We start from the raw sequence: 23729 nt of genomic DNA, 5'->3' as shown, positions 1-23729 counted from the left end.
GTGGAGGCGAGTGGTTACAAGTGGTTACGAGTCAAAAGCAATGTTAAAGAGGTGGGCTTTCAGTCTAGATTTAAAAGTGGCCAAGGATGGGGCAAGACGAAAGACAGTCCCTGCTCAAAGAGCTTACAATCTAATAGACAAAAAATAAAGCAAACCAATCAATGAATGTGCAGAGGAAGGAGGAGAGGACGGTAGGTGGAGGCGAGTGGTTACAAGTGGTTACGAGTCAAAAGCAATGTTAAAGAGGTGGGCTTTCAGTCTAGATTTAAAGGTGGCCAAGGATGGGGCAAGACGAAAGACAGTCCCTGCTCAAAGAGCTTACAATCTAATAGACAAAAAATAAAGTAAACAAATCAATGAATGTGCAGAGGAAGGAGGAGAGGACGGTAGGTGGAGGCGAGTGGTTACAAGTGGTTACGAGTCAAAAGCAATGTTAAAGAGGTGGGCTTTCAGTCTAGATTTAAAGGTGGCCAAGGATGGGGCAAGACGAAAGACAGTCCCTGCTCAAAGAGCTTACAATCTAATAGACAAAAAATAAATAAAGTAAGCAAATCAAATCAATTAATGTGTACGGGAAGGAAGAGAGGAGGGTAGGTGGAGGCGAGTGGTTACGAGTCAAAAACAATGTTAAAGAGGTGGGCTTTCAGTCTAGTAGTAGTAGTAGGTGGTCAAGGATGGGGCAAGACGAAAGACAGTCCCTGCTCAAAGAGCTTACAATCTAATAGACAAAAAATAAATAAAGTAAGCAAATCAAATCAATTAATGTGTACGGGAAGGAAGAGAGGAGGGTAGGTGGAGGCGAGTGGTTATGAGTCAAAAGCAATGTTAAAGAGGTGGGCTTTCAGTCTAGATTTAAAGGTGGCCAAGGATGGGGCAAGACGAAAGACAGTCCTGCTCAAAGAGCTTACAATCTAATAGACAAAAAATAAATAAAGTAAGCAAATCAAATCAATTAATGTGTAAGGGAAGGAAGAAAGGAGGGTAGGTGGAGGCGAGTGGTTACAAGTGGTTACGAGTCAAAAGCAATGTTAAAGAGGTGGGCTTTCAGTCTAGATTTAAAGGTGGCCAAGGATGGGGCAAGACGAAAGACAGTCCCTGCTCAAAGAGCTTACAATCTAATAGACAAAAAATAAATAAAGTAAGCAAATCAAATCAATTAATGTGTACGGGAAGGAAGAGAGGAGGGTAGGTGGAGGCGAGTGGTTACGAGTCAAAAACAATGTTAAAGAGGTGGGCTTTCAGTCTAGTAGTAGTAGTAGGTGGTCAAGGATGGGGCAAGACGAAAGACAGTCCCTGCTCAAAGAGCTTACAATCTAATAGACAAAAAATAAATAAAGTAAGCAAATCAAATCAATTAATGTGTACGGGAAGGAAGAGAGGAGGGTAGGTGGAGGCGAGTGGTTACGAGTCAAAAACAATGTTAAAGAGGTGGGCTTTCAGTCTAGTAGTAGTAGTAGGTGGTCAAGGATGGGGCAAGACGAAAGACAGTCCCTGCTCAAAGAGCTTACAATCTAATAGACAAAAAATAAATAAAGTAAGCAAATCAAATCAATTAATGTGTACGGGAAGGAAGAGAGGAGGGTAGGTGGAGGCGAGTGGTTATGAGTCAAAAGCAATGTTAAAGAGGTGGGCTTTCAGTCTAGATTTAAAGGTGGCCAAGGATGGGGCAAGACGAAAGACAGTCCCTGCTCAAAGAGCTTACAATCTAATAGACAAAAAATAAATAAAGTAAGCAAATCAAATCAATTAATGTGTAAGGGAAGGAAGAAAGGAGGGTAGGTGGAGGCGAGTGGTTACAAGTGGTTACGAGTCAAAAGCAATGTTAAAGAGGTGGGCTTTCAGTCTAGATTTAACATTGCTTTTGACTCGTAACCACTTGTAACCACTCGCCTCCACCTACCCTCCTCTCTTCCTTCCCGTTCACATTAATTGATTTGATACAGCTCGAGCCTTTGCTCAGATAGGTCAAGGGTGGAATTAGTTCATTCTCTTCCACTCTTTTCGCATTAAAGGGACTCATAGCGCTTTTTGTAGGATCAGGTGATGGTGAATAGTGACACACGATGTGCTTTAACTTGCTGAAAGCCACTCGAGAGTGACCTAGAGCAGCCTTAGAAAAATGCCCCCTGGGTAATTAAGCTGGAGCCAGGTATTGATTATGGACCAATTTGAACGCTGGGAAGTGAATTAATAGCAATTCTGCTTGTGCAAAGTAAGGAGAAACCCTTTTGATTAGAGGAAACAGTGTTGCCCATGATTTAATTATTTTATATGCTTAAGGAAGTGTAGAAATTTCTAGTTCTATGTTTAGCATCAAGAAACTGCCAACCAAAAGACTCAATGGCCTCTCCAGGCTGCTCATCTGCACCACTTGCTCAGCTCTGTAGTCTCTTCCTCACCTAAAGCCTCTGTGCTTTTTCTCATGCTTTCTTGAATCGAGAAGCCATTTTCATCTCTACTAATATTAATATTGTACTCCATTAATATTGTTATGCTTGTATTTCCTGCACAGTTCTTCTCCCCAACAGCTTTCTACAGCCTGCATGTTTAGTCCAGGCACTTCATCTCCAAAGATTCACAAGGTCTCTGTAAGGTCTTTTTGTGTAGATGGATTTTTGCCATGCTGTTCATTATGCAATGAGCTGCCTTACTGAAGGCTGTTGAGCCCCTACGTCTTGCCCCATCCTTGGCCACCTTTAAATCTAGACTGAAAGTCCACCTCTTTAACATTGCTTTTGACTCCTAACCACTTGTAACCACTCGCCTCCACCTACCCTCCTCTCTTCCTTCCCGTACACATTAATTGATTTGATTTGCTTACTTTATTTATTTTTTGTCTATTAGATTGTAAGCTCTTTGAGCAGGGACTGTCTTTCGTCTTGCCCCATCCTTGGCCACCTACTACTACTACTAGACTGAAAGCCCACCTCTTTAACATTGCTTTTGACTGGTAACCACTTGTAACCACTCGCCTCCACCTACCCTCCTCTCCTCCTTCCTCTGAACATTCATTGATTTGCTTACTTTATTTTTTGTCTATTAGATTGTAAGCTCTTTGAGCAGGGACTGTCTTTCGTCTTGCCCCATCCTTGGCCACCTTTAAATCTAGACTGAAAGCCCACCTCTTTAACATTGCTTTTGACTCGTAAGCACTTGTAACCACTCGCCTCCACCTACCCTCCTCTCTTCCTTCCCGTTCACATTAATTGATTTGATTTGCTTACTTTATTTTTTGTCTATTAGATTGTAAGCTCTTTGAGCGTATGCCTTGTAGCGCTATAGAAATGCTAAATAGTAATAGTAGTAGTAGTACTAACTTCCTTGGGTAGCCATTCCACGAATTCACCACCCTTTCCTTACATTACTCCTGAGTCTGTCCCCTTTGCTAACTGAGCCAGCCCTGCTCTAGCCTGTTTATCTTCCCAGGATTATGTAAACGTTTTTTAAACTCATCCTTTGAGGGAGCCCTTCCCCCCACCTCTCTGTTTTGGAAAGTGTGCATATTTCCTTTGAGTTTATTTCCAAGTATTAAATTCTCCCAGCACTTGGAGCAGATTACATAATTAGCTTTGCTAATAGCAAGACAGACAATGAACCATAAACACAAATAATCTTAAGGGATGACCCTGAGGAGTGCTGTTATCTGTGGGCAAAAGGACAAGATAATAAGCTGGAAGTGAATTCCACAGTCTGGATCTAGCAGTGAAACAGGCATGGACTCTGGTAAAAGAGAGGACACTGGCGTTAGAGAAATGCAAGTTTCTAGAATTAAAAGCCGCAAACAGTCTCTCAGATACACTGCTCCTCTCACTCACCCTAAAAACGAGTGCAACCACATTTAAAGCATATTTGCCAATCAGTAAGGGGTTTGAAGAAATACCAGCATTTATCATAAACCCAGCAGTGAAGTTTTGGATAAGATGTAATTCGTAAGAAACAATCGGGAGCAACGGGAATCCACTAATTGGTTTTCTGTCAGGTACTTGTGACCTGGATTGGCCAATGCTGGAAGCAGGATACTGGGCTCGATGGACCATTGCAGTGGCGTAGCCATGGGTGGGCCAGGGCCCACCCTATTTGGACTCAGGCCCATCCAAAATTGTGGCACTCTTGCTATGGCTGATAGAGATCCTCAAACCCCACCAGCTGAAGATTTCCACCTCAGGCAGCTGGTGCTCTTTCAAACGGCCTCGAGCTGACTCTAGCACCAGCCCCTCTGCACATGCTTAGTTTGTTTTCATGCATGCAGAGCCTGCTGGCCATGGCATCAGCGCGAGGAAAGTGCTGCCGGCTTGTTTTGAAGAGCAGGAGGAAATCTTCAGCTGGCGGGGTTTGTAGATCCCCTCCTGCTCAGGTATTTAATATTGTGGGCTTGCAGGTGGAGGGAGGGATGAAGAGAAGACAGCGGAGCAGAGCAGAGGGGGCCTAGGGACAGGGGGCATGAATTCTGTGCCCACCCACCTTGGACTCAGGCCCACCCAAAATTGGCTGTCTGGCTACGCCCCTGGACCATTGGTCTGACCCAATATGACTATTCTTATGTTCTTAACCTTTGGACTGTTCCCAGCCTCTCGGAAACGGAATTGCCCTTGGCTTTCCTAAAACCTCCCAGCTTTCATGGAACATAAGCTGCCACTTCTGGATGGGCTGCTGGTCTTTTTCTGACGGTCCAGCCTCCTTCAGCTGCCCTTAGAATCAGCTGTGATTTCATACTCGGCTGCCTTGTAAAATCGTGTGAGGCTATCAGCGTTTCCAGTGCTGCTTTAATTATCTTTATGGCTCCTCAACAAATTCCTTTTTGCCCTCTGAATTACCTTAACATAAAGATGTGGTTTTCTTCTGCTCCTCCTGGTGAAAAAAGGGTGGTTTTTGGATAGTATCGTGCATTTTGCAACACTGACCTGACCCTTTTCGGGACCCCTAGTTGCATTTAAGCTTGGGTGAAAAAAATGCAGCAAATTGATTTTCTGTGCCCTTTTTAGTGGGCAGAGGTTGTAAAAATGGCAACCTCTGCCCACTAAAAAGGGCACTGAAAAAGCTTAAATGCAACTAGGGGTCCCGAAAAGCATGCATCCTTTTTTTGAATTCTAACGTGCAAATAAATATGTCAAGGCTTTCTGATTGAATTAAATCAGTTCACTCTGCTTACATCATTTAGCACCTCTGACCTGTTTCAGCAGCACTTTAGAAAGAAACGGGCATTTTCCTGGTGGCCGTTACCTGCTGGATTGCACATAGCATAACAGTGAGGAAATAAGGTCACATCTCTTTGTCAGAGTCAGGTGGATTCTATCATACCCCTCTCTTGATCCTTCCTGTGTCATACCAGTATGTAGGCTGAGAAGAAAGGAGACAGGCGATGCAGAAAGCCGCGTGGTAGAGCCGCGCACTGATGGCTGAGTGCATGGCTTCTACCGTGAAATTAATGAGAAAGTATTTGACGGTGATGCAGTAAACAAACGAGATGTAAATTTAAAGTGTATAGGAAAAGCCTGCTGGTTATATGCGCAGGAAGGTTCTGCATTAATTGTGCGCATCTCCGAAGAAAACAAAAGTGCCAAAAATTTCTTGCATATACAATTTTTACAGTGCTGATATTTACAGTGGTGGAAATAAGTATTTGATCCCTTGCTGATTTTGTAAGTTTGCCCACTGACAAAGACATGAGCAGCCCATAATTGAAGGGTAGGTTATTGGTAACAGTGAGAGATAGCACATCACAAATTAAATCCAGAAAATCACATTGTGGAAAGTATATGAATTTATTTGCATTCTGCAGAGGGAAATAAGTATTTAATCCCTCTGGCAAACAAGACCTAATACTTGGTGGCAAAACCCTTGTTGGCAAGCACAGCGGTCAGACGTCTTCTGTAGTTGATGATGAGGTTTGCACACATGTCAGGAGGAATTTTGGTCCACTCCTCTTTGCAGATCATCTCTAAATCATTAAGAGTTCTGGGCTGTCGCTTGGCAACTCGCAGCTTCAGCTCCCTCCATAAGTTTTCAATGGGATTAAGGTCTGGTGACTGGCTAGGCCACTCCATGACCCTAATGTGCTTCTTCCTGAGCCACTCCTTTGTTGCCTTGGCTGTATGTTTTGGGTCATTGTCGTGCTGGAAGACCCAGCCACGACCCATTTTTAAGGCCCTGGCGGAGGGAAGGAGGTTGTCACTCAGAATTGTACGGTACATGGCCCCATCCATTCTCCCATTGATGCGGTGAAGTAGTCCTGTGCCCTTAGCAGAGAAACACCCCCAAAACATAACATTTCCACCTCCATGCTTGACAGTGGGGACGGTGTTCTTTGGGTCATAGGCAGCATTTCTCTTCCTCCAAACACGGCGAGTTGAGTTCATGCCAAAGAGCTCAATTTTTGTCTCATCTGACCACAGCACCTTCTCCCAATCACTCTCGGCATCATCCAGGTGTTCACTGGCAAACTTCAGGGGCCGTCACATGTGCCTTCCGGAGCAGGGGGACCTTGCGTGCACTGCAGGATTGCAATCCGTTATGTCATAATGTGTTACCAATGGTTTTCGTGGTGACAGTGGTCCCAGCTGCCTTGAGATCATTGACAAGTTCCCCCCTTGTAGTTGTAGGCTGATTTCTAACCTTCCTCATGATCAAGGATACCCCACGAGGTGAGATTTTGCGTGGAGCCCCAGATCTTTGTCGATTGACAGTCATTTTGTACTTCTTCCATTTTCTTACTATGGCACCAACAGTTGTCTCCTTCTCGCCCAGCGTCTTACTGATGGTTTTGTAGCCCATTCCAGCCTTGTGCAGGTGTATGATCTTGTCCCTGACATCCTTAGACAGCTCCTTGCTCTTGGCCATTTTGTAGAGGTTAGAGTCTGACTGATTCACTGAGTCTGTGGACAGGTGTCTTTCATACAGGTGACCATTGCCGACAGCTGTCTGTCATGCAGGTAACGAGTTGATTTGGAGCATCTACCTGGTCTGTAGGGGCCAGATCTCTTACTGGTTGGTGGGGGATCAAATACTTATTTCCCTCTGCAGAATGCAAATAAATTGATATACTTTCCACAATGTGATTTTCCGGATTTAATTTGTGATGTGCTATCTCTCACTGTTACCAATAACCTACCCTTCAATTATGGGCTGCTCATGTCTTTGTCAGTGGGCAAACTTACAAAATCAGCAAGGGATCAAATACTTATTTCCACCACTGTATGTGCAGGAGAACATTGTGGTTCATGCGCCAATGAATATTGGCAGATGTGATTGCTCGAAGCAGGGGCATAGCCAGACCTCGGCGGGAGGGGGGGCCAGAGCCCGAGGTGGGGGGGGGGGCACTGTTTAGCCGCCTCCCCCCACCGCCTCCCCCTCCCCCCGCCACTTTGAACCGCAAACCCGCCACCGCATCTGGTACCTTGTTTACTGGCGGGGGTCCCCAATCCCCACCAGCCGAAGAGTCTCCTTCAGCGCCGGTCGACTCCGGCGCCTTCGTGGTGTGATCATCTGTTTCTGGCGCCTTACATCCTGCACGGGGCTACATGCACGGTGCAGGACGTAAGGCGTCAGAAACAGATGATCGCACCAGGGACTTTGTTGAATGAAGGCGCTACTCCGGCGCTGAAGAAGACTCTCTTCGGCTGGCGGGGTTCGGGGACCCCGCCAGCAAAAAAAGTATCTGATGTGGGGGTGGGCGGCGACGGCGGGGGAGAGTTGGTGGTGGGAGGGGGGTTCAAGGGGATCGTCGGCAGGCCGGCAGGGGGGTCCAGTGTGGTGGTGGGGGGGGGGCGGCTAAACAGTCCCCCCCCACCTCGGGCTCTGGCCCCCCCCCTCCCGGCGAGGTCTGGCTACGCCCCTGTTGTACACCTTGCGGTAACTGCCCATTTCTACTTTCTGCATTGCCCTCTCAGTTATATCAAACATATAAACGGCGAGTGACCGACTCACTCGCAAAAAATGGCGAGTGACCGACTCACTCGCAAATGCGCAGTAGAGACTTCCCTCTCTGTCCCGCCCACGCGTCAACATGTGATGACGGGGGCGGGACAGAGAGGGAAACTGCGCAAAGCCACCGAGGTCGCTACCGCTCCCCCCACCCGGTGTCGCCGCCGCCAGCCCTCCACCCGGCCCAGGCCCTCTCTCCGCTACTGAACTTACATCCATTCGCTGGAACGCAGCACACACATCAGCTGAGCTGCCATCCGCCTTCCTTCCCTGCCTGTGCCCCGCCCTCGCTGACATTACGTCACACGAGGGCGGGACACAGGCAGAGAAGGAAGGCGGATGGCAGCTCAGCTGATCTGCCCTGCTGAGTTCCGGCGAATGGATGTAAGTTCAGTAGCGGAGAGAGGGGCTGGGTGGAGGGCTGGCGGCGGCGACCCCGGGGGTGGGTGGGGGGAACGGTAGCGGTGACCTCGCGGGGGGGGGAGCGGTGGCGACCACGTGGGGGGGGGGGGGCAGCGTCGACCTTCGAAAACCCCAATACGGCTAGTAGTTCATAAATGATATGTTTTACCAGGCTGTTGCCTTACATTTTTCTAATCGGGTTTTTTTTTTCCCCCCATTTCAGCTGTTGTCGATCTGAACGGAAGGTATTTTGGTGGCCGGGTGGTGAAAGCTTGTTTCTACAACTTGGATAAATTTCGCATCCTGGACCTTACAGAGTTGTATTGAGAAATGCCTAGGATCAATCGTCCTGTCTTTCAGCTGCAGACTGTGAGCACAGAGGAGACTCCTCCTTTGGAATACTGAACACATTATCTCCTGGAGGAGATCTGTGACCTTCATTACCATGGCTCTGTTTTTATTTTATTTTTTTTGTAGTATAAAGAAACTTTCTAAGTGGTCAGTCTTTGAGCCTTTTCTTTTTACGTTTTTATGGTAAATGGAAACAACCTTTTATTTTAATTTCATGCATTTGTACATCCCTGTGATGAGAAATCTCAGTATTTTTCTGTTCTTCCTGACCAAAATCTCTTCTCCAGAATGTGAACTCTTCCGTTATGCAGTAAGCTTGGAAAGGGACATTCCATAGGAATCTTTTCCTGAAAAGAATGTTAATATCTGCTGGAATATCAAGTTGCAGAAGCGGTCTGTTTTTGTTTTTGTTTTTTTTTTTGTACATTGCAATCCTCAGTGTGTTCACATCAGCAGAGCAATAAAAATGCTCTTTGGGTATTGTACGTAGATGGATGTGAAAGCAAAATAACCTAACTTGTACCAGGGGAAACATCTCCATTATATCAGAATGCAGCGAGAGCGAGCCTTGCTTCTAAGTTCCTGGGTCTGTAGCCCTGCCTGTAAATATCAGTGGGGAAAATAATCACCCCACCCTCCGAGATAGCTGCACATGCAGAATTCGAGATATGGTGAATAACGGCCATAGGAGCAGTTCCCTGTCTTGTCTGTGAAAGGCGATGTAGCTATGCCTTTGGCTTCTGACGTGATTCCAAGGCTGTACCTTGCTGATGGTTTCCATAGGGTCTGCTGGTTGAGCCCAGTGGACACCACCTTCCATGTTAAACATTACATATCAAGGGCTGTCACTCTTACGTGTTTTACAGGGCAGTGAGCATCATTACAATTATCTATTTACAACATATGAACGTTTTATGTGCCTGTCATGCTTGGATGGGAGCTGGTGCAGTGTTGTAGGCCTTAACACTGCTTCCCGTTTGGAAGATTTTGATTTTTTTTTATGAGGAGGGTTTTAACTTTAGTCAGAATTTCGATGTGCTGCTTTGTTCTGAATTTTTTTCACAGCCATATTTGTAAATGTGGTTTACAGAGTCATCTCGGCTACAGAAAGGGCTTTATGGCCTCTCTAAATCCAAATGGGGGGGAGGGGGGTGTTCTGTTATTTTGTCTACGCTGTAATGTTATTTTTTTGAACATTTGGTTAGAGTACACCTTGATCACTCTTTGCTGGGTGGACTGTACCTTTTATTAACTAAAATAGTAAGCCTCCATATGATGAGAATAGAACTGTGTGCCCAGTTTCACTGTCTGAAAATGACCCAGCGCTGTTTAGGATATGACTGCGCTTGCTCTATTTAACTGCAACCATTACTTGCTTTCTTTGTGCTTGTGATGGAAGAGCATTTTCCTCAATAAAATGTAGAGTGCCCTTTTATAAATTTATATACCACCTTCTTTAAATGTGGCTTTCGAAGGCATCTAGTAACTATAAATACATTATCGGTATGAGCTGATGGGACCAAAACTGATTCCAAAGCAAATTAAAATTCAACAGATCAGTACTCTTAAAAAAACAAGCAAACAAAAGCCCTTGAAAGACACAGCAGCCATGTCAAGTTTGTATCGAAACACACCAGGACCTAACCCTCTGGAGGCAAATTGTTCAGATACTGGGCACAACCAGTGAGAAAACCTCACAGGCAACAGCTGAGCAGAAGGCTTTTGATACAAATTCATTAGAATTGAGAAGTGAAACAAAGTGAAAAGTCGCTTCACTGGCTCCCGATCCGCTACCATAGACAGTTCAAGCTTCTCCTATTGACCTTCAAGTGCACTCAATCTGCAGCCCCCCATTACCTCTCTACCCTCCTCTCCCCGTATGTTCCCACCCATAACCTCCGCTCTCAGGACAAATCACTCCTATCTGTACCTTTCTCCACCACCGCTAACTCCATACTCCGCCCATTCTGCCTCGCATCACCTTATGCCTGGAACAGACTTCCCGAGCCCATACGTCATGCGCCCTCCCTGCCCATCTTCAAGTCCTTACTCAAAGCCCATCTCTTCTCCCTTGCTTTTGGCGCCTAACCACCTTCCCCAGTCATGATACCTAGACTGACTACATAGTTTGTTACCTTTAGATTGTAAGCTCTCTTGAGCAGGGACTGTCCTTCCCCATGTTTAAACATGTACAGCGCTGCGTAACCCTGGCAGCGCTATAGAAATGCTAAGTAGTAGTAAAGCAGTAATTTGTTCTTTAGCTACCGTGGAGTTAAATTAACCCTTAACCTGCCCATCCCTCTGGGCCGGCTGATTCTGTTTCCAGATTCCCAGTCGAACGTTCTCTGCAGTCTGTCCCTTGGCGCAGCTCTTTGTGCACATTCCCTGCCACCATCGTATTTCTTCCATTGCTTAACCCAGCATTCGGGTTACTTACTGTATTCACAACGTGAAATCACAGGGTGCATGTTCTTGCCACACATGCTCATTTTCACATGTTCCTCTTGAAAGAAAGCAGTCTTTTCAGGCATAGAGTTGCTTTGCATTGTCGCAGTTCATTTCTATCCAAATTGGCTACAGAAGCACTTGGTGTTTCTGAATGTAAACAGACTTCTGTGCACTCGCCGCTTGCTAGGCTGCAATAATTCAAAAATAGTTTTAAGTGCTTTGCAGGCCTCAACACTTTGCTGTCTTGTTTTTTTTTTTGTTTGTTTGTTTCTCTCCTTTCAGAGAATAATTGCATGCTTTTGGGATATTATGAAACTGCACTTAGATACCCATAAGTATTGCCATACTGGGAAAGACCAAAGGTCCATCGATGTTTCCAACAGTGGCCAATCTAGGTCACAAATACCTGGCAAGATCCCAGAAATGTACAAAACATTTTATACTGCTTATCCCAGAAATAGTGGATTTTCCCCAAGTCCATTTACATAGTAACATAGTAGATGATGGCAGAAAAAGACCTGCACGGTCCATCTAGTCTGCCCAACAAGATAAACTTATATGTGCTACTTTTTGTGTATACCCTACCTTGATTTGTACCTGTCCTCTTCAGGGCACAGACCGTATAAGTCTGCTGAGCACTATCCCCCCGCCTCCCACCACCGGCTCTGGCACAGACCGTACAAGTCTGCCCAGCACTATCCCTGCTTCCCAACCACCAGCCCCACCTCCCACCACCGGCTCTGGCACAGACCATATAAGTCTGCCCAGCACTATCCCTGCCTCCCAACCACCAGCCCCGCCTCCCACCACCTGCTCTGGCACAGACTGTATAAATCTGCTCAGCACTATCCCCGCCTCCCAACCACTGGCTCTATGGTCTATGGACTTTTCCTTTAGGAAGCCGTCCAAACCTTTTTTAAACTCCGCTAAGCTAACCACTTTTACCACATTCACTGGCAACGAATTCCAGAGTTTAATTACATGTTGATTTAAGAAAAATTTACTACATTGCAGCTTCGTGATTCTGGCATTCTTCCTGGGTGCTGGAGGCTGAAAGCCATGTGTTATGTGCCTGGAAGGCATTTTGCTCACAACAATTTTACATTATAGCACTGCATTGACTGTTGTCTGATGTACAGGTTGTGTGGGAATGTGCTGGCCAGTACAGGCAGCCTGTGCTACAAACTGTTGACAGGTCTTTCTGCTCATATGAAATAGTGAACTTGTAGTTTAAAAAAAAAATTTAAAACCACAGACTGTGTGTTTCTTGTGTCAAGCCTCAGAGCATTTTATAACTGCAGTAACACACTTTAGGCTTTGAATATATGGTACTGGATCACTGTGCCTTTCCAGGGTGCTGAAGACTTCACAAGGTAGTCCCGGGTGCATGACAGAATCTTCAACACCTGGAAAAGACATATTGCCCCCCCCCCCCCCCCCCAAAAAAAAAAAAAAAATCAATCTAGAAACAATCTGGTTATGGTTCAGTAATAAAAGCCCTAGAACTATTTGCCCTGCAGATGCAACCTAGTCATTACTGGGTGCTAGGTCTACAGTTTGGCTTCTGGTGGGGTGTTGCATACATTAAAAAAACTCAAGAGGTCAAGAGATCTGATTTAATTAAAAAGTCCAGGATAAGTCAGCATCTGTATTTAAAGTGATGCTTATATCCTTTTAAATCATAGTTTCCTTTTTTTTTTTTTTTTAATCTTTCTATACCTCATATTACTGGCAGACAGGTCTAAGTGGTATCCAGACTAAATAACACAAATTAACGAAAGGAGCTCCATCATATAAAGGAAAGTGAACTACAGGAACAACCACTCACCATATCTACAATCTTTTTTAGCTTAATCTAGTACGGCCAGTCCTTCAGCCAAACACTCTTCTGCTTTTTATGTTGTGGAGTAATTAATTTTTCAAGGACAAGCAGGATGTTGAAATCCTCACATGTGGGTGAAGTCCGATAGAGCCGCCAAAGTCAGAGCTTTGAGATTGCTCAACTGAACATGTGTGCTTCTTTCTGCTTGCCACTGTCACGTATGACCAAGTCAGCCCCCTTTATGCAGAGCCACTCTGACATATCTGGTAAATGGTGAGCGGTAGATCAAATTTTTAAAATAAACCTATTTTTGTCAAGGTCACTTCAGTGTTATTTTTGTTTTGTTTTGTTTAAAGTAAGGCCCTGTCACTGTTTTGAGGTTCTCTTCCCAGTAGCTTCTCTAGTTAGGTTTTGTGGTTGATTTTAAGTTTCCTTTATTTTTCTTCATCAGCATGGTGTAGGTTTCGTTAGGGTTTGAGCACCATTCCAGGCGTTTTTAACATCTGCATTTGATTTTGCTGCACCTATTTTTCCAGATGATGTGTCTGAAAAGGAGAAACTCAATGGCTTCAAAAGTGTTCCCGGTGCAGTAGGACAATATCCATTGCAGATGCCCATAGATGGTGCCTGGGACCAGACCATGAACCTTCACATTGTCTTCTATATTCCTTAATATCAAGGGGTGCAGGGGTGGGGTGAGATTTCTGGTACAGAAAATCAACCTGAGAAGCTTTGTGGTGCACATAAAACTGGTCAGCATTGGAATCAAGAGTGTCTTGATCACCCTTGATTGAGTGTTGACGGAGGCCATTGGGAGAGGTCTGATTCCTACCCAATGAAGGATTTATCATCAACTTCATAGGTGCTGAAGGAGATCAATGCAAGTTGAGCAGAGCCTGAGCTGCCTCAGTATCATCCCTCATTGAGGCATGTCCCTGAGGCCACCAGTGTCCTACATGTTCCCTTGACATGAAGACCACTCATCCTCCATGGCATTGGAGATGGTGCAACAACCTCTATTGACCCAAGACTCTGGTTCTAGTATACCCCAAGTGACTGAGGATGTGGCCATTCCTACTGTAATACCTAAACCTTTGTTGATGGCAGCCTTTGAGAAGCAGATCATGGAGCTCAAGGTGAGGAAGGAGTGCTTTTTCACTTGAAATGATGCCATTGCTTAATACCATTGAAGATGAGACCAGATGTGGTCAGCAAATCTTTGAGACCCATGAGTTGCCATCAGGAGACACCTCTGCACTGATGTTAATTTTCAGTGCATCAGCGGAGGAAGCTTTGCTGACACTTCATAAATCCTTGCTGCCCATGGCCCCATGGTTAGTAGTGTGAGACAGCCAGAGGACTCTAACATCTCTGGAGTATTTTTATGAGTCTGATTCAGAGCACTCTGAGTTTTAAGAAGAGCCAGAGGTCTTCTCAAGAGGGGTCCCCATGTCTCCCTACCTCATAAGAGGAGCTCTTGTTCAATGATTTTGTAAGGGAGATTTTGCAATCCATTCTGTTTAAATTAGAGATGGAGGAGAAGCCCAAGCAGTCAGGGGACGGAAAAGGGTGTAGGAAATAAGGAATTTCAGGGGGAGAGAAGATCTCGCAGGTGACATACGACAAAGAGATTGCAAGCAAGAGGGGAAGGATAGACAGGATCAGGGAGTGGAGGGGAAGGATCAGGTGTGTGGGAGAAACAGAGAAATATTACCGCATATACCACAAGAGCCTAACTTCACCCTGTTTTTATCCTTTTGAAGAGACATACAGAGACACTATCACCTTTTGCCCTGCTGGTCACTGGCTATTACTGTAATCTTTTCTACCTATTTGGCCACCTTAAGATCATCAGACATCAGCCCCTGGTCCCACTTTTCTTTCATGTGCTTAAGTGCTTCACCCCCTTGGTGAACCTTCAGCCTTGCATCCTTCAAATGACTTTCAGACCCCTCTCCCTCCAGTTTTTACTAATTACACTCTACAATCTTGATCTCTTGAACACTACTCCTTATTTGGCACCTTGACCCCCTGATGGTAATACCAGAAGATGACAGCTAGGGGGTCAGAAGCACCATTTTGATTCTGTGTGACCAACCATGCAGGAGTGACGAGGCATCACTCTTGCCCCCGCAACTATACAATCTAGTCATGTTGAATGCCACTGTTTACACATCTAGATGCTTCTGAAATGACCTCTATTTATTTATTTATTACATTTGTATCCCGCCCTTTCCCACTCAAAGCAGGGTCAATGCGGTTTACATAGTAATGGGAAAAACAATATAACAAATATAACAGTAATAAAAGAGATAAGTAGGTAAAGATAGGTAATGTGGAAGGAGGAAGGTGGGAGATAATAGAGCGTTGCATAGAACCTGATGACAGATAACGGGAGCTTCCTTCTCATCCAATGCACTTTTTGCCCTCTCACAGTTTATTTATTTTGAGGTTACCTGGGGGTAAAGATGACTATGGAAGGCAGTGACACAACACCCCACTAATAGTCTGTTGAGAAACCGTTTTGCAAGTCGTTCACAACTTGTCCATACAGGTGACTACCTTTACCTTTTACCATTGTATCCAGGCTGGGACATAGTATCATAAAACTTCATTCAGCTAGCTGGAGTTATTTTCCCTTAGGCCCAGATGCATCAACCAAACGTAAAAAAATCAAAATCGTAAAAGTACTTAGCGAATTTTTAAAAACGAAGAATGCAGTAAAAAAACAGCTCAGAAATGTTCGGTGCGGTATTGAAAAATACAAGGTATCATACGTCCGTAATCCCCATCGGTAAAAGGCCCCTAAAGCATGCGCAGAGCAGCCAAGCGTTATGCTGGCTGCTCTGCGCATGCCACTGTCAAAACAAAAACAAACAAACACGTGGCTCCCAAAATAAAAAGGCCCCTAAAGCATGCGCAGAGCAGCCAAGCGTTATGCTGGCTGCTCTGCGCATGCCACTGTCAAAACAAAAACAAACAAACACGTGGCTCCCAAAATAAAAACAAAAGTCAAAAAAGGATCGGGAGGGGGCAAAGGCTCTCCTCAAGAGCGTCCTGTATGGACGGCCTTGCCCCCCCTGCCCCGCCCGAGGTCACCACTGCTCCCCGCTTCCCCCTGCATTATAAATTTAAAAAGCAAAACGAAGAAATCCTTACTTTAGAAGCCCCGGCCGGCCCCCCTCCATTCCTCTCTACTCTTCTGTCAACCCCACAGCTCCGCCTCCTGACACCCTCCGCCCTGTGCCCCGCCTCCTCCGCGGGTCGTCGCCGCCATTCCCCCCCTCCATCGGGCCCCCCTCCCTCTTACCGGGCCCGTGCAGCGCCTCTCACCTCTATGTGAAGGCGCTGCACGGGCAAGAAGATCAGCTGACGCCTCTGTCTTCGCCCATTCTTCCTTCGCGTCTCTCTCCTTTTGGGTTAGCACAGTGGGCTGACTCGAGGAGGGGGGGGGGGGAATGACTAGGTCCCTTTCCCACTGCAGCTCCCTGTGACCATGGGCAAATTATCTCACCCTCCATTGCCCCAGGTACAAAGCTCAGACTGTGAACCCCTAGATTTTTTAAAAATGTATTTATTTGTTACATTTGTATCCCACATTTTCCCACCTATTTGCAGGCTCAGTGTGGCTTACATAGTACCGTGGTGGCGTTCACCAGTTCCGGAATGAACAAATACAGGTGTTGTAGTAGTTGAATAGGTTCCTGTAAGGTAGGTATATTAGGAAACTTAGGAAGGAAGAGGGAAGTTGGGATGTGTCCATTACGATTTTTGGTTTTGTTGTGTTGCGGGTGCTCAGGCTTTTATGTTGGGTCGGTGGGATATGCCTTTCTGAACAGGTTTGTTTTTAGTTCTTTCTGGAAATGTAGGTGGTCGTACGTTTTTACTATTTTTGGCAGTGCGTTCCATAGTTGTGCGCTTAGAGCAATACTACTACTACTTAACATTTCTAGAGCGCTACTAGGGTTACGCAGCGCTGTACAGTTTAACAATAAGGACAGTCCCTGCTGAAAGGAGCTTACAATCTAAAGGACGAAATGTCAAGTTGGGGCAGTCTAGATATCTTGAATATGTAATATGTAAATCATTTTGGTTGGTGGTATGCCAAAAATCTAATCAACCTAATAATTTTTTATAAGTACATAAGTAATGCCATGCTGGGAAAAGACCAAGGGTCCATCGAGCCCAGCATCTTGTCTACGACAGTGGCCAATCCAGGCCAAGGGCACCTGGCAAGCTTCCCAAACGTACAAACATTCTATACATGTTATTCCTGGGATTTTGGATTTTTCCAAGTCCGTTTAGTAGCGGTTTATGGACTTGTCCTTTAGGAAACCGTCCAACCCCTTTTTAAACTCTGCTAAGCTAACCGCCGTTATATTTTCCACCTCCTTCTCAAACATGCTCAGTTGGGTGAGGGCCATACCTTCCAACTCCCTTCAGAATGTTACAATCATGGTCCTTCTAGGCATCGTTCCCATTCCGTGACCAGCCCATAACTCCCTCCCACATTAAGGTAGGGGAACTGGCTATGAACACGCACATCCCATGTTAACTGTTCCTCTTGCTTCCTTTTCACTACTAAGCATTCCTCTTTTGAAATCCAGTGTTGTTTTTGCCCTCGCTAGCTCAATACTGGGTGGCAGTTTTATGCACCCACCATGCTTTCTGGGAAAAGTACCAGCAAAGCAGGGGGGGGGGGCTTGCCATGGTCCCTCCCTCAGGAGTACATCTTAAGAAGGTCATAGGTTACACTTCAGAATTTTTTATCTTTTTTTTTTACTTAAACAATTATAGAAGTCACAGAGATCAGAAACTAAAACCCTTTATTCAAAGGCAGCAGCACTGCAGCCTTGCCCCAGATGGACCCCTCCAAGGACAGGTAAGTCAATTTCGCTGGAGCCGCAACCTTTGCACTTCCCTATGAGACTGCAAACCTGTGCTCATTTTATTATTTCCAATATTATTATTAGCATTAGCAAAGCGCTACCAGACGCATGCAGCACTGACCACCTGATACAAAGAGACAGTCCCTGCTCAAAAGAGCTTACAATCTAAATAATACAGACAGACAAGACAGTTACGGGTGAGGGAAGTAATGGGAGCTAAAAAGCAGCAGTGAAAAGGTGGGTTTTCAGCATAGATTTGAAAACAGGTAGAGATGGAGCTAGACGTATGGGTCCAGGAAGTCTATTCCAGGCATAAGGTGCCGCGAGAGAAAAGGAGAGAAGCCTGGAGTTAGCAGTGGAGGAGAAGGAGGACGACAAGAGAGACTTGTCCAGTGAGCGGAATTCACGGGGAGGAATGTAGGGAGAGATGAGAGCGGAGAGGGGGCTGCAGAGTGGATGCATTTAAAGGTCAGTACGAGAAGTTTAAATTGAATGCGGAAGCGGTCAGGGAGCCAGTGAAGTGACTTGAGGAGTGGGCTAGTGTGGGTATAACGATTCTGGCGGAAAATAAGTCGTGCCACAGAATTTTGGAGAGGAGAGAGATGGTTGAGCGGAAGACTAGTGAGAAGTAAATTGCAATAGTCCAAGCGAGAGGTGACAAGGGTGTGGATAAGGGTTCTGGCAGCGTATTCAGAAAGGAAGGGGCGAATTTTGCTAATACTGTAGATAAAGAAACGACAGGTTTTGGCGATCTGTTGAATATGTGCAGAGAAGGGGAGAGAGGAATCAAAGATGACTAAAACTAAAACCCTTTATTCAAAGGCAGCAGCACTGCAGCCTTGCCCCAGAGGGACCCCTCCAAGGACAGGTAAGTCAATTTCGCTGGAGCCGCAACCTTTGCACTTCCCTATGAGACTGCAAACCTGTGCTCATTTTATTATTTCCAATATTATTATTAGCATTAGCAAAGCGCTACCAGACGCACGCAGCGCTGACCACCTGATACAAAGAGACAGTCCCTGCTCAAAAGAGCTTACAATCTAAATAATACAGACAGACAAGACAGTTACGGGTGAGGGAAGTAATGGGAGCTAAAAAGCTGCAGTGAAAATGTGGGTTTTCAGCATAGATTTGACAACATGTAGAGATGGAGCTAGACGTATAGGTCCAGGAAGTCTATTCCAGGCATAAGGTGCCGCGAGAGAAAAGGAGTGAAGCCTGGAGATTGCAGTGGAGGAGAAGGAGGACGACAAGAGAGACTTGTCCAGTGAGCGGAATTCACGGGGAGGAATGTAGGGAGAGATGAGAGCGGAGAGTGGGCTGCAGAGTGGATGCATTTAAAGGTCAGTACGAGAAGTTTAAATTGAATGCGGAAGCGGTCAGGGAGCCAGTGAAGTGACTTGAGGAGTGGGCTAGTGTGGGTATAACGATTCTGGCGGAAAATAAGTCGTGCCACAGAATTTTGGAGAGGAGAGAGATGGTTGAGCGGAAGACTAGTGAGAAGTAAATTGCAATAGTCCAAGCGAGAGGTGACAAGGGTGTGGATAAGGGTTCTGGCAGCGTATTCAGAAAGGAAGGGGCGAATTTTGCTAATATTGTAGATAAAGAAACGACAGGTTTTGGCGATCTGATGCATATGTGCAGAGAAGGGGAGAGAGGAATCAAAGATGACTAAAACCCTTTATTCAGAGGCAGCAGCACTGCAGCCTTGCCCCAGAGGGACCCCTCCAAGGACAGGTAAGTCAATTTCGCTGGAGCCGCAACCTTTGCACTTCCCTATGAGACTGCAAACCTGTGCTCATTTTATTATTTCCAATATTATTATTAGCATTAGCAAAGCGCTACCAGACGCACGCAGCGCTGACCACCTGATACAAAGAGACAGTCCCTGCTCAAAAGAGCTTACAATCTAAATAATACAGACAGACAAGACAGTTACGGGTGAGGGAAGTAATGGGAGCTAAAAAGCTGCAGTGAAAATGTGGGTTTTCAGCATAGATTTGACAACATGTAGAGATGGAGCTAGACGTATAGGTCCAGGAAGTCTATTCCAGGCATAAGGTGCCGCGAGAGAAAAGGAATGAAGCCTGGAGTTAGCAGTGGAGGAGAAGGAGGACGACAAGAGAGACTTGTCCAGTGAGCGGAATTCACGGGGAGGAATGTAGGGAGAGATGAGAGCGGAGAGGGGGCTGCAGAGTGGATGCATTTAAAGGTCAGTACGAGAAGTTTAAATTGAATGCGGAAGCGGTCAGGGAGCCAGTGAAGTGACTTGAGGAGTGGGCTAGTGTGGGTATAACGATTCTGGCGGAAAATAAGTCGTGCCACAGAATTTTGGAGAGGAGAGAGATGGTTGAGCGGAAGACTAGTGAGAAGTAAATTGCAATAGTCCAAGCGAGAGGTGACAAGGGTGTGGATAAGGGTTCTGGCAGCGTATTCAGAAAGGAAGGGGCGAATTTTGCTAATATTGTAGATAAAGAAACGACAGGTTTTGGCGATCTGATGCATATGTGCAGAGAAGGGGAGAGAGGAATCAAAGATGACTAAAACCCTTTATTCAGAGGCAGCAGCACTGCAGCCTTGCCCCAGAGGGACCCCTCCAAGGACAGGTAAGTCAATTTCGCTGGAGCCGCAACCTTTGCACTTCCCTATGAGACTGCAAACCTGTGCTCATTTTATTATTTCCAATATTATTATTAGCATTAGCAAAGCGCTACCAGACGCACGCAGCGCTGACCACCTGATACAAAGAGACAGTCCCTGCTCAAAAGAGCTTACAATCTAAATAATACAGACAGACAAGACAGTTACGGGTGAGGGAAGTAATGGGAGCTAAAAAGCTGCAGTGAAAATGTGGGTTTTCAGCATAGATTTGACAACATGTAGAGATGGAGCTAGACGTATAGGTCCAGGAAGTCTATTCCAGGCATAAGGTGCCGCGAGAGAAAAGGAATGAAGCCTGGAGTTAGCAGTGGAGGAGAAGGAGGACGACAAGAGAGACTTGTCCAGTGAGCGGAATTCACGGGGAGGAATGTAGGGAGAGATGAGAGCGGAGAGGGGGCTGCAGAGTGGATGCATTTAAAGGTCAGTACGAGAAGTTTAAATTGAATGCGGAAGCGGTCAGGGAGCCAGTGAAGTGACTTGAGGAGTGGGCTAGTGTGGGTATAACGATTCTGGCGGAAAATAAGTCGTGCCGCAGAATTTTGGAGAGGAGAGAGATGGTTGAGCGGAAGACTAGTGAGAAGTAAATTGCAATAGTCCAAGCGAGAGGTGACAAGGGTGTGGATAAGGGTTCTGGCAGCGTATTCAGAAAGGAAGGGGTGAATTTTGCTAATATTGTAGATAAAGAAACGACAGGTTTTGGCGATCTGATGCATATGTGCAGAGAAGGGGAGAGAGGAATCAAAGATGACTAAAACTAAAACCCTTTATTCAAAGGCAGCAGCACTGCAGCCTTGCCCCAGAGGGACCCCTCCAAGGACAGGTAAGTCAATTTCGCTGGAGCTGCAACCTTTGCACTTCCCTATGAGACTGCAAACCTGTGCCCACTTTGTTATTTCCAATACTCTTATGACCAATATATTTCAACTAGAGTTCCATATAATTGTTTAAACAGTTTGCTGCTTCAAAAGGCCACAACTTCAACAGGGTCATGGCCTTGTCAGCCTACTCGAATATACAACTTTATGGCAAGGATCTGCGCTACAACAGACTCATGGGCAAAAGCAGATGCACTAAGCTGGCAAGCCTACGGGCAGGCAGAAGCCCTTGATGCCACATCAAAAATATAATAGGTCGCTCACACAATGTATTTTCTGCACTCTCCCCTTTGTCTTCTAGCTCACAGCCTTCTTTTGTATTCTCCCCAGGTACTGTGTTGGCAACCAATGTCCTGCAAGTACTACTACTTATCACTTCTATAGCGCTACAAGGCATATTTGGTGTACACCATACATGGAAAGACAGTCCCTGCTCAAAGAGCTCACAATCTAAAAATGGAATGTTGCTAGTGGAATAGCAACATTCCATGTAGAATCTCAAATAGTAGCAACAGAATCTCCAATAGTAGCAACATTCCATGTAGAATCTCAAGTAATAGCAACATTCCAGAATCTCAAATAGTAACAACATCCCACGTTCCCACTAACCACTAGGCTACTCCTCCACTAGCAACATTCCATCTAGAAGCCTGCCCTTGCAGATCAGCAACACAGCCGTGCAGGACATCAGACTCGCAGAAACAGAAGCCTGCGTGGCCGCGTTGCTGATCTGCAAGGGCAGGCTTCTACATTACTACTACTACTTATCACTTCTACAGCGCTACAAGGCATACGCAGCGCTGTACACCATACATGAAAAGACAGTCCCTGCTCAAAGATTACTATAATCCTTTTCCCCTGGAAAAAGAATGCCCAAATACTAAGCCCACAAGTAGTGCCAAAAATGAGGTTATTTTAATAATCTAATATAATAATTTGCACCTCCAACGTTCTGAAGCTGACTCCGTGGCAGTGAAGCCATGTAGTGTTCGTAGGGTTCTTAATCGCCTCACCCTCAAGGGAACTCTGCATAATTGCCAGGGAAAGAAACGCAACGTCAGAAGGAGAAGGGACCAACCACAGGCCTCACACTTGCTCTCAGTGCCCCGCCCTCGGAGGGAAGGGAAGGATGCATATGATGTTCACCCACCGGACGTTCGTTCCCTCCCTCCCAGTTCCAGGGTCATCGTCCCTCCCTCCCTTCCAGTTCCAGGGTCGTCGTCCCTCCCTCCGAATTTTAAAAGTCATCCTGACTTACCTCACACGGTAAAAAGCGAGCAGGCTCAGCACTTACTTCAGTTTTCCCTTCTCTGTCTCTCAGCTCTGGTCCCACCCTTGTGGAAACAGGAAATGAGGGCGTGACCCAGGGGCGTAGCCAGACAACAGATTTTGGGTGGGTGGGCACCAAGTGTTCTCCCCCCACCACCAAAAAAAATATCTCAGCTGGTGGGATAACACTTCTTTCCACTTTGGCAGTCCATAGCAAGCATGCGCTAAAAAACTGAGAATGTGCAGGTGCCAGTATCATGGAGAGTAGCGTTTTTGTTACCATCAGGGGGAAGTCTTCAGCAGGTGGAGTTTGGGATCCCCACCAGCTACCACTAAACATGTGCTACTGTTGGGTGGGCCCGAGCCCTAAGTGGGTGGGCCCCGGCCCACCTGTGGCTACGTCACTGGTGGGACCAGAGCTGAGAGGCAGAGAAGAGAAAACTGAAGTGCTGAGCCTGCACGCTTTTTACCGCTGCTGTAACCTCGACGAGGTAAGTCAGGATGACTTTTAAAATTTGGAGGGAGGGGGGCCTGGAACTGGAAGGGAGGGAGGGATGACGACCCTGGAACTGGGAAGAAGGGGGCGGGACACTGGAACTTCCTTTAAAAACATTAACGGCAGAAGATGATTACCTTGCTAGCGACCATTTCATTTCAATGAGAAACACTAGTGTAAAATTAAAAAACAATTTGCGTATGTAAGTTTTTATACACATTTGTGAAAATGTGCAACACTGAGTGTTACAGAATCTGCAGCAAGAAACCATAGGCAAAGGCCAGGGATTATCCTGTCAAAGACCTGCTCCTGCCTTTGGCCTAACATCCGTCTTTTCTCAATAATGCTGGATTTACAGCCTCTGTGATTACGTTTTAGGCTTTTAGCTAGATCAGGCTTCTGGAAAGACAGTCAGTGGTGATGGTTCATATTCAGTGTTAACCTTTTCCATTTTAACTTCATCAGAGCATTAAGGGTCAGCTCGTCTTGTAAATAGACGTATGATGGCCTTTAAGGTGTAATTAGCAGAGAACTGCTTTTTATCTGTGTGCTCTATAGATTTTTTTAATGTGTTTTCTCTACCTGGCGCCCTTACA

At 45.9% G+C, this 23729-nt stretch overlaps 1 protein-coding gene across 3 annotated transcripts in view; it reads left to right on the top strand.

The window, feature by feature from the left end:
• RBM17 (RNA binding motif protein 17) overlaps positions 1-9154 on the top strand; it is a 241413-nt gene extending 232259 nt beyond the window's left edge. For all 3 annotated transcript variants that reach the window (XM_030217191.1, XM_030217192.1, XM_030217190.1), the window contains one exon: positions 8546-9154. In XM_030217191.1, coding sequence (XP_030073051.1) covers positions 8546-8649 — 104 coding nt within the window. In that variant the 3' untranslated portion in view covers positions 8650-9154. The remainder of the gene's footprint in view (positions 1-8545) is intronic.
• The last annotated feature ends 14575 nt before the right edge of the window (positions 9155-23729 follow it).

This window comes from Microcaecilia unicolor, chromosome 10, assembly GCF_901765095.1.
Source record: "Microcaecilia unicolor chromosome 10, aMicUni1.1, whole genome shotgun sequence".
Lineage (NCBI taxonomy): Eukaryota > Metazoa > Chordata > Amphibia > Gymnophiona > Siphonopidae > Microcaecilia > Microcaecilia unicolor.
This window is presented reverse-complemented; position numbering and strand designations above follow the sequence as displayed.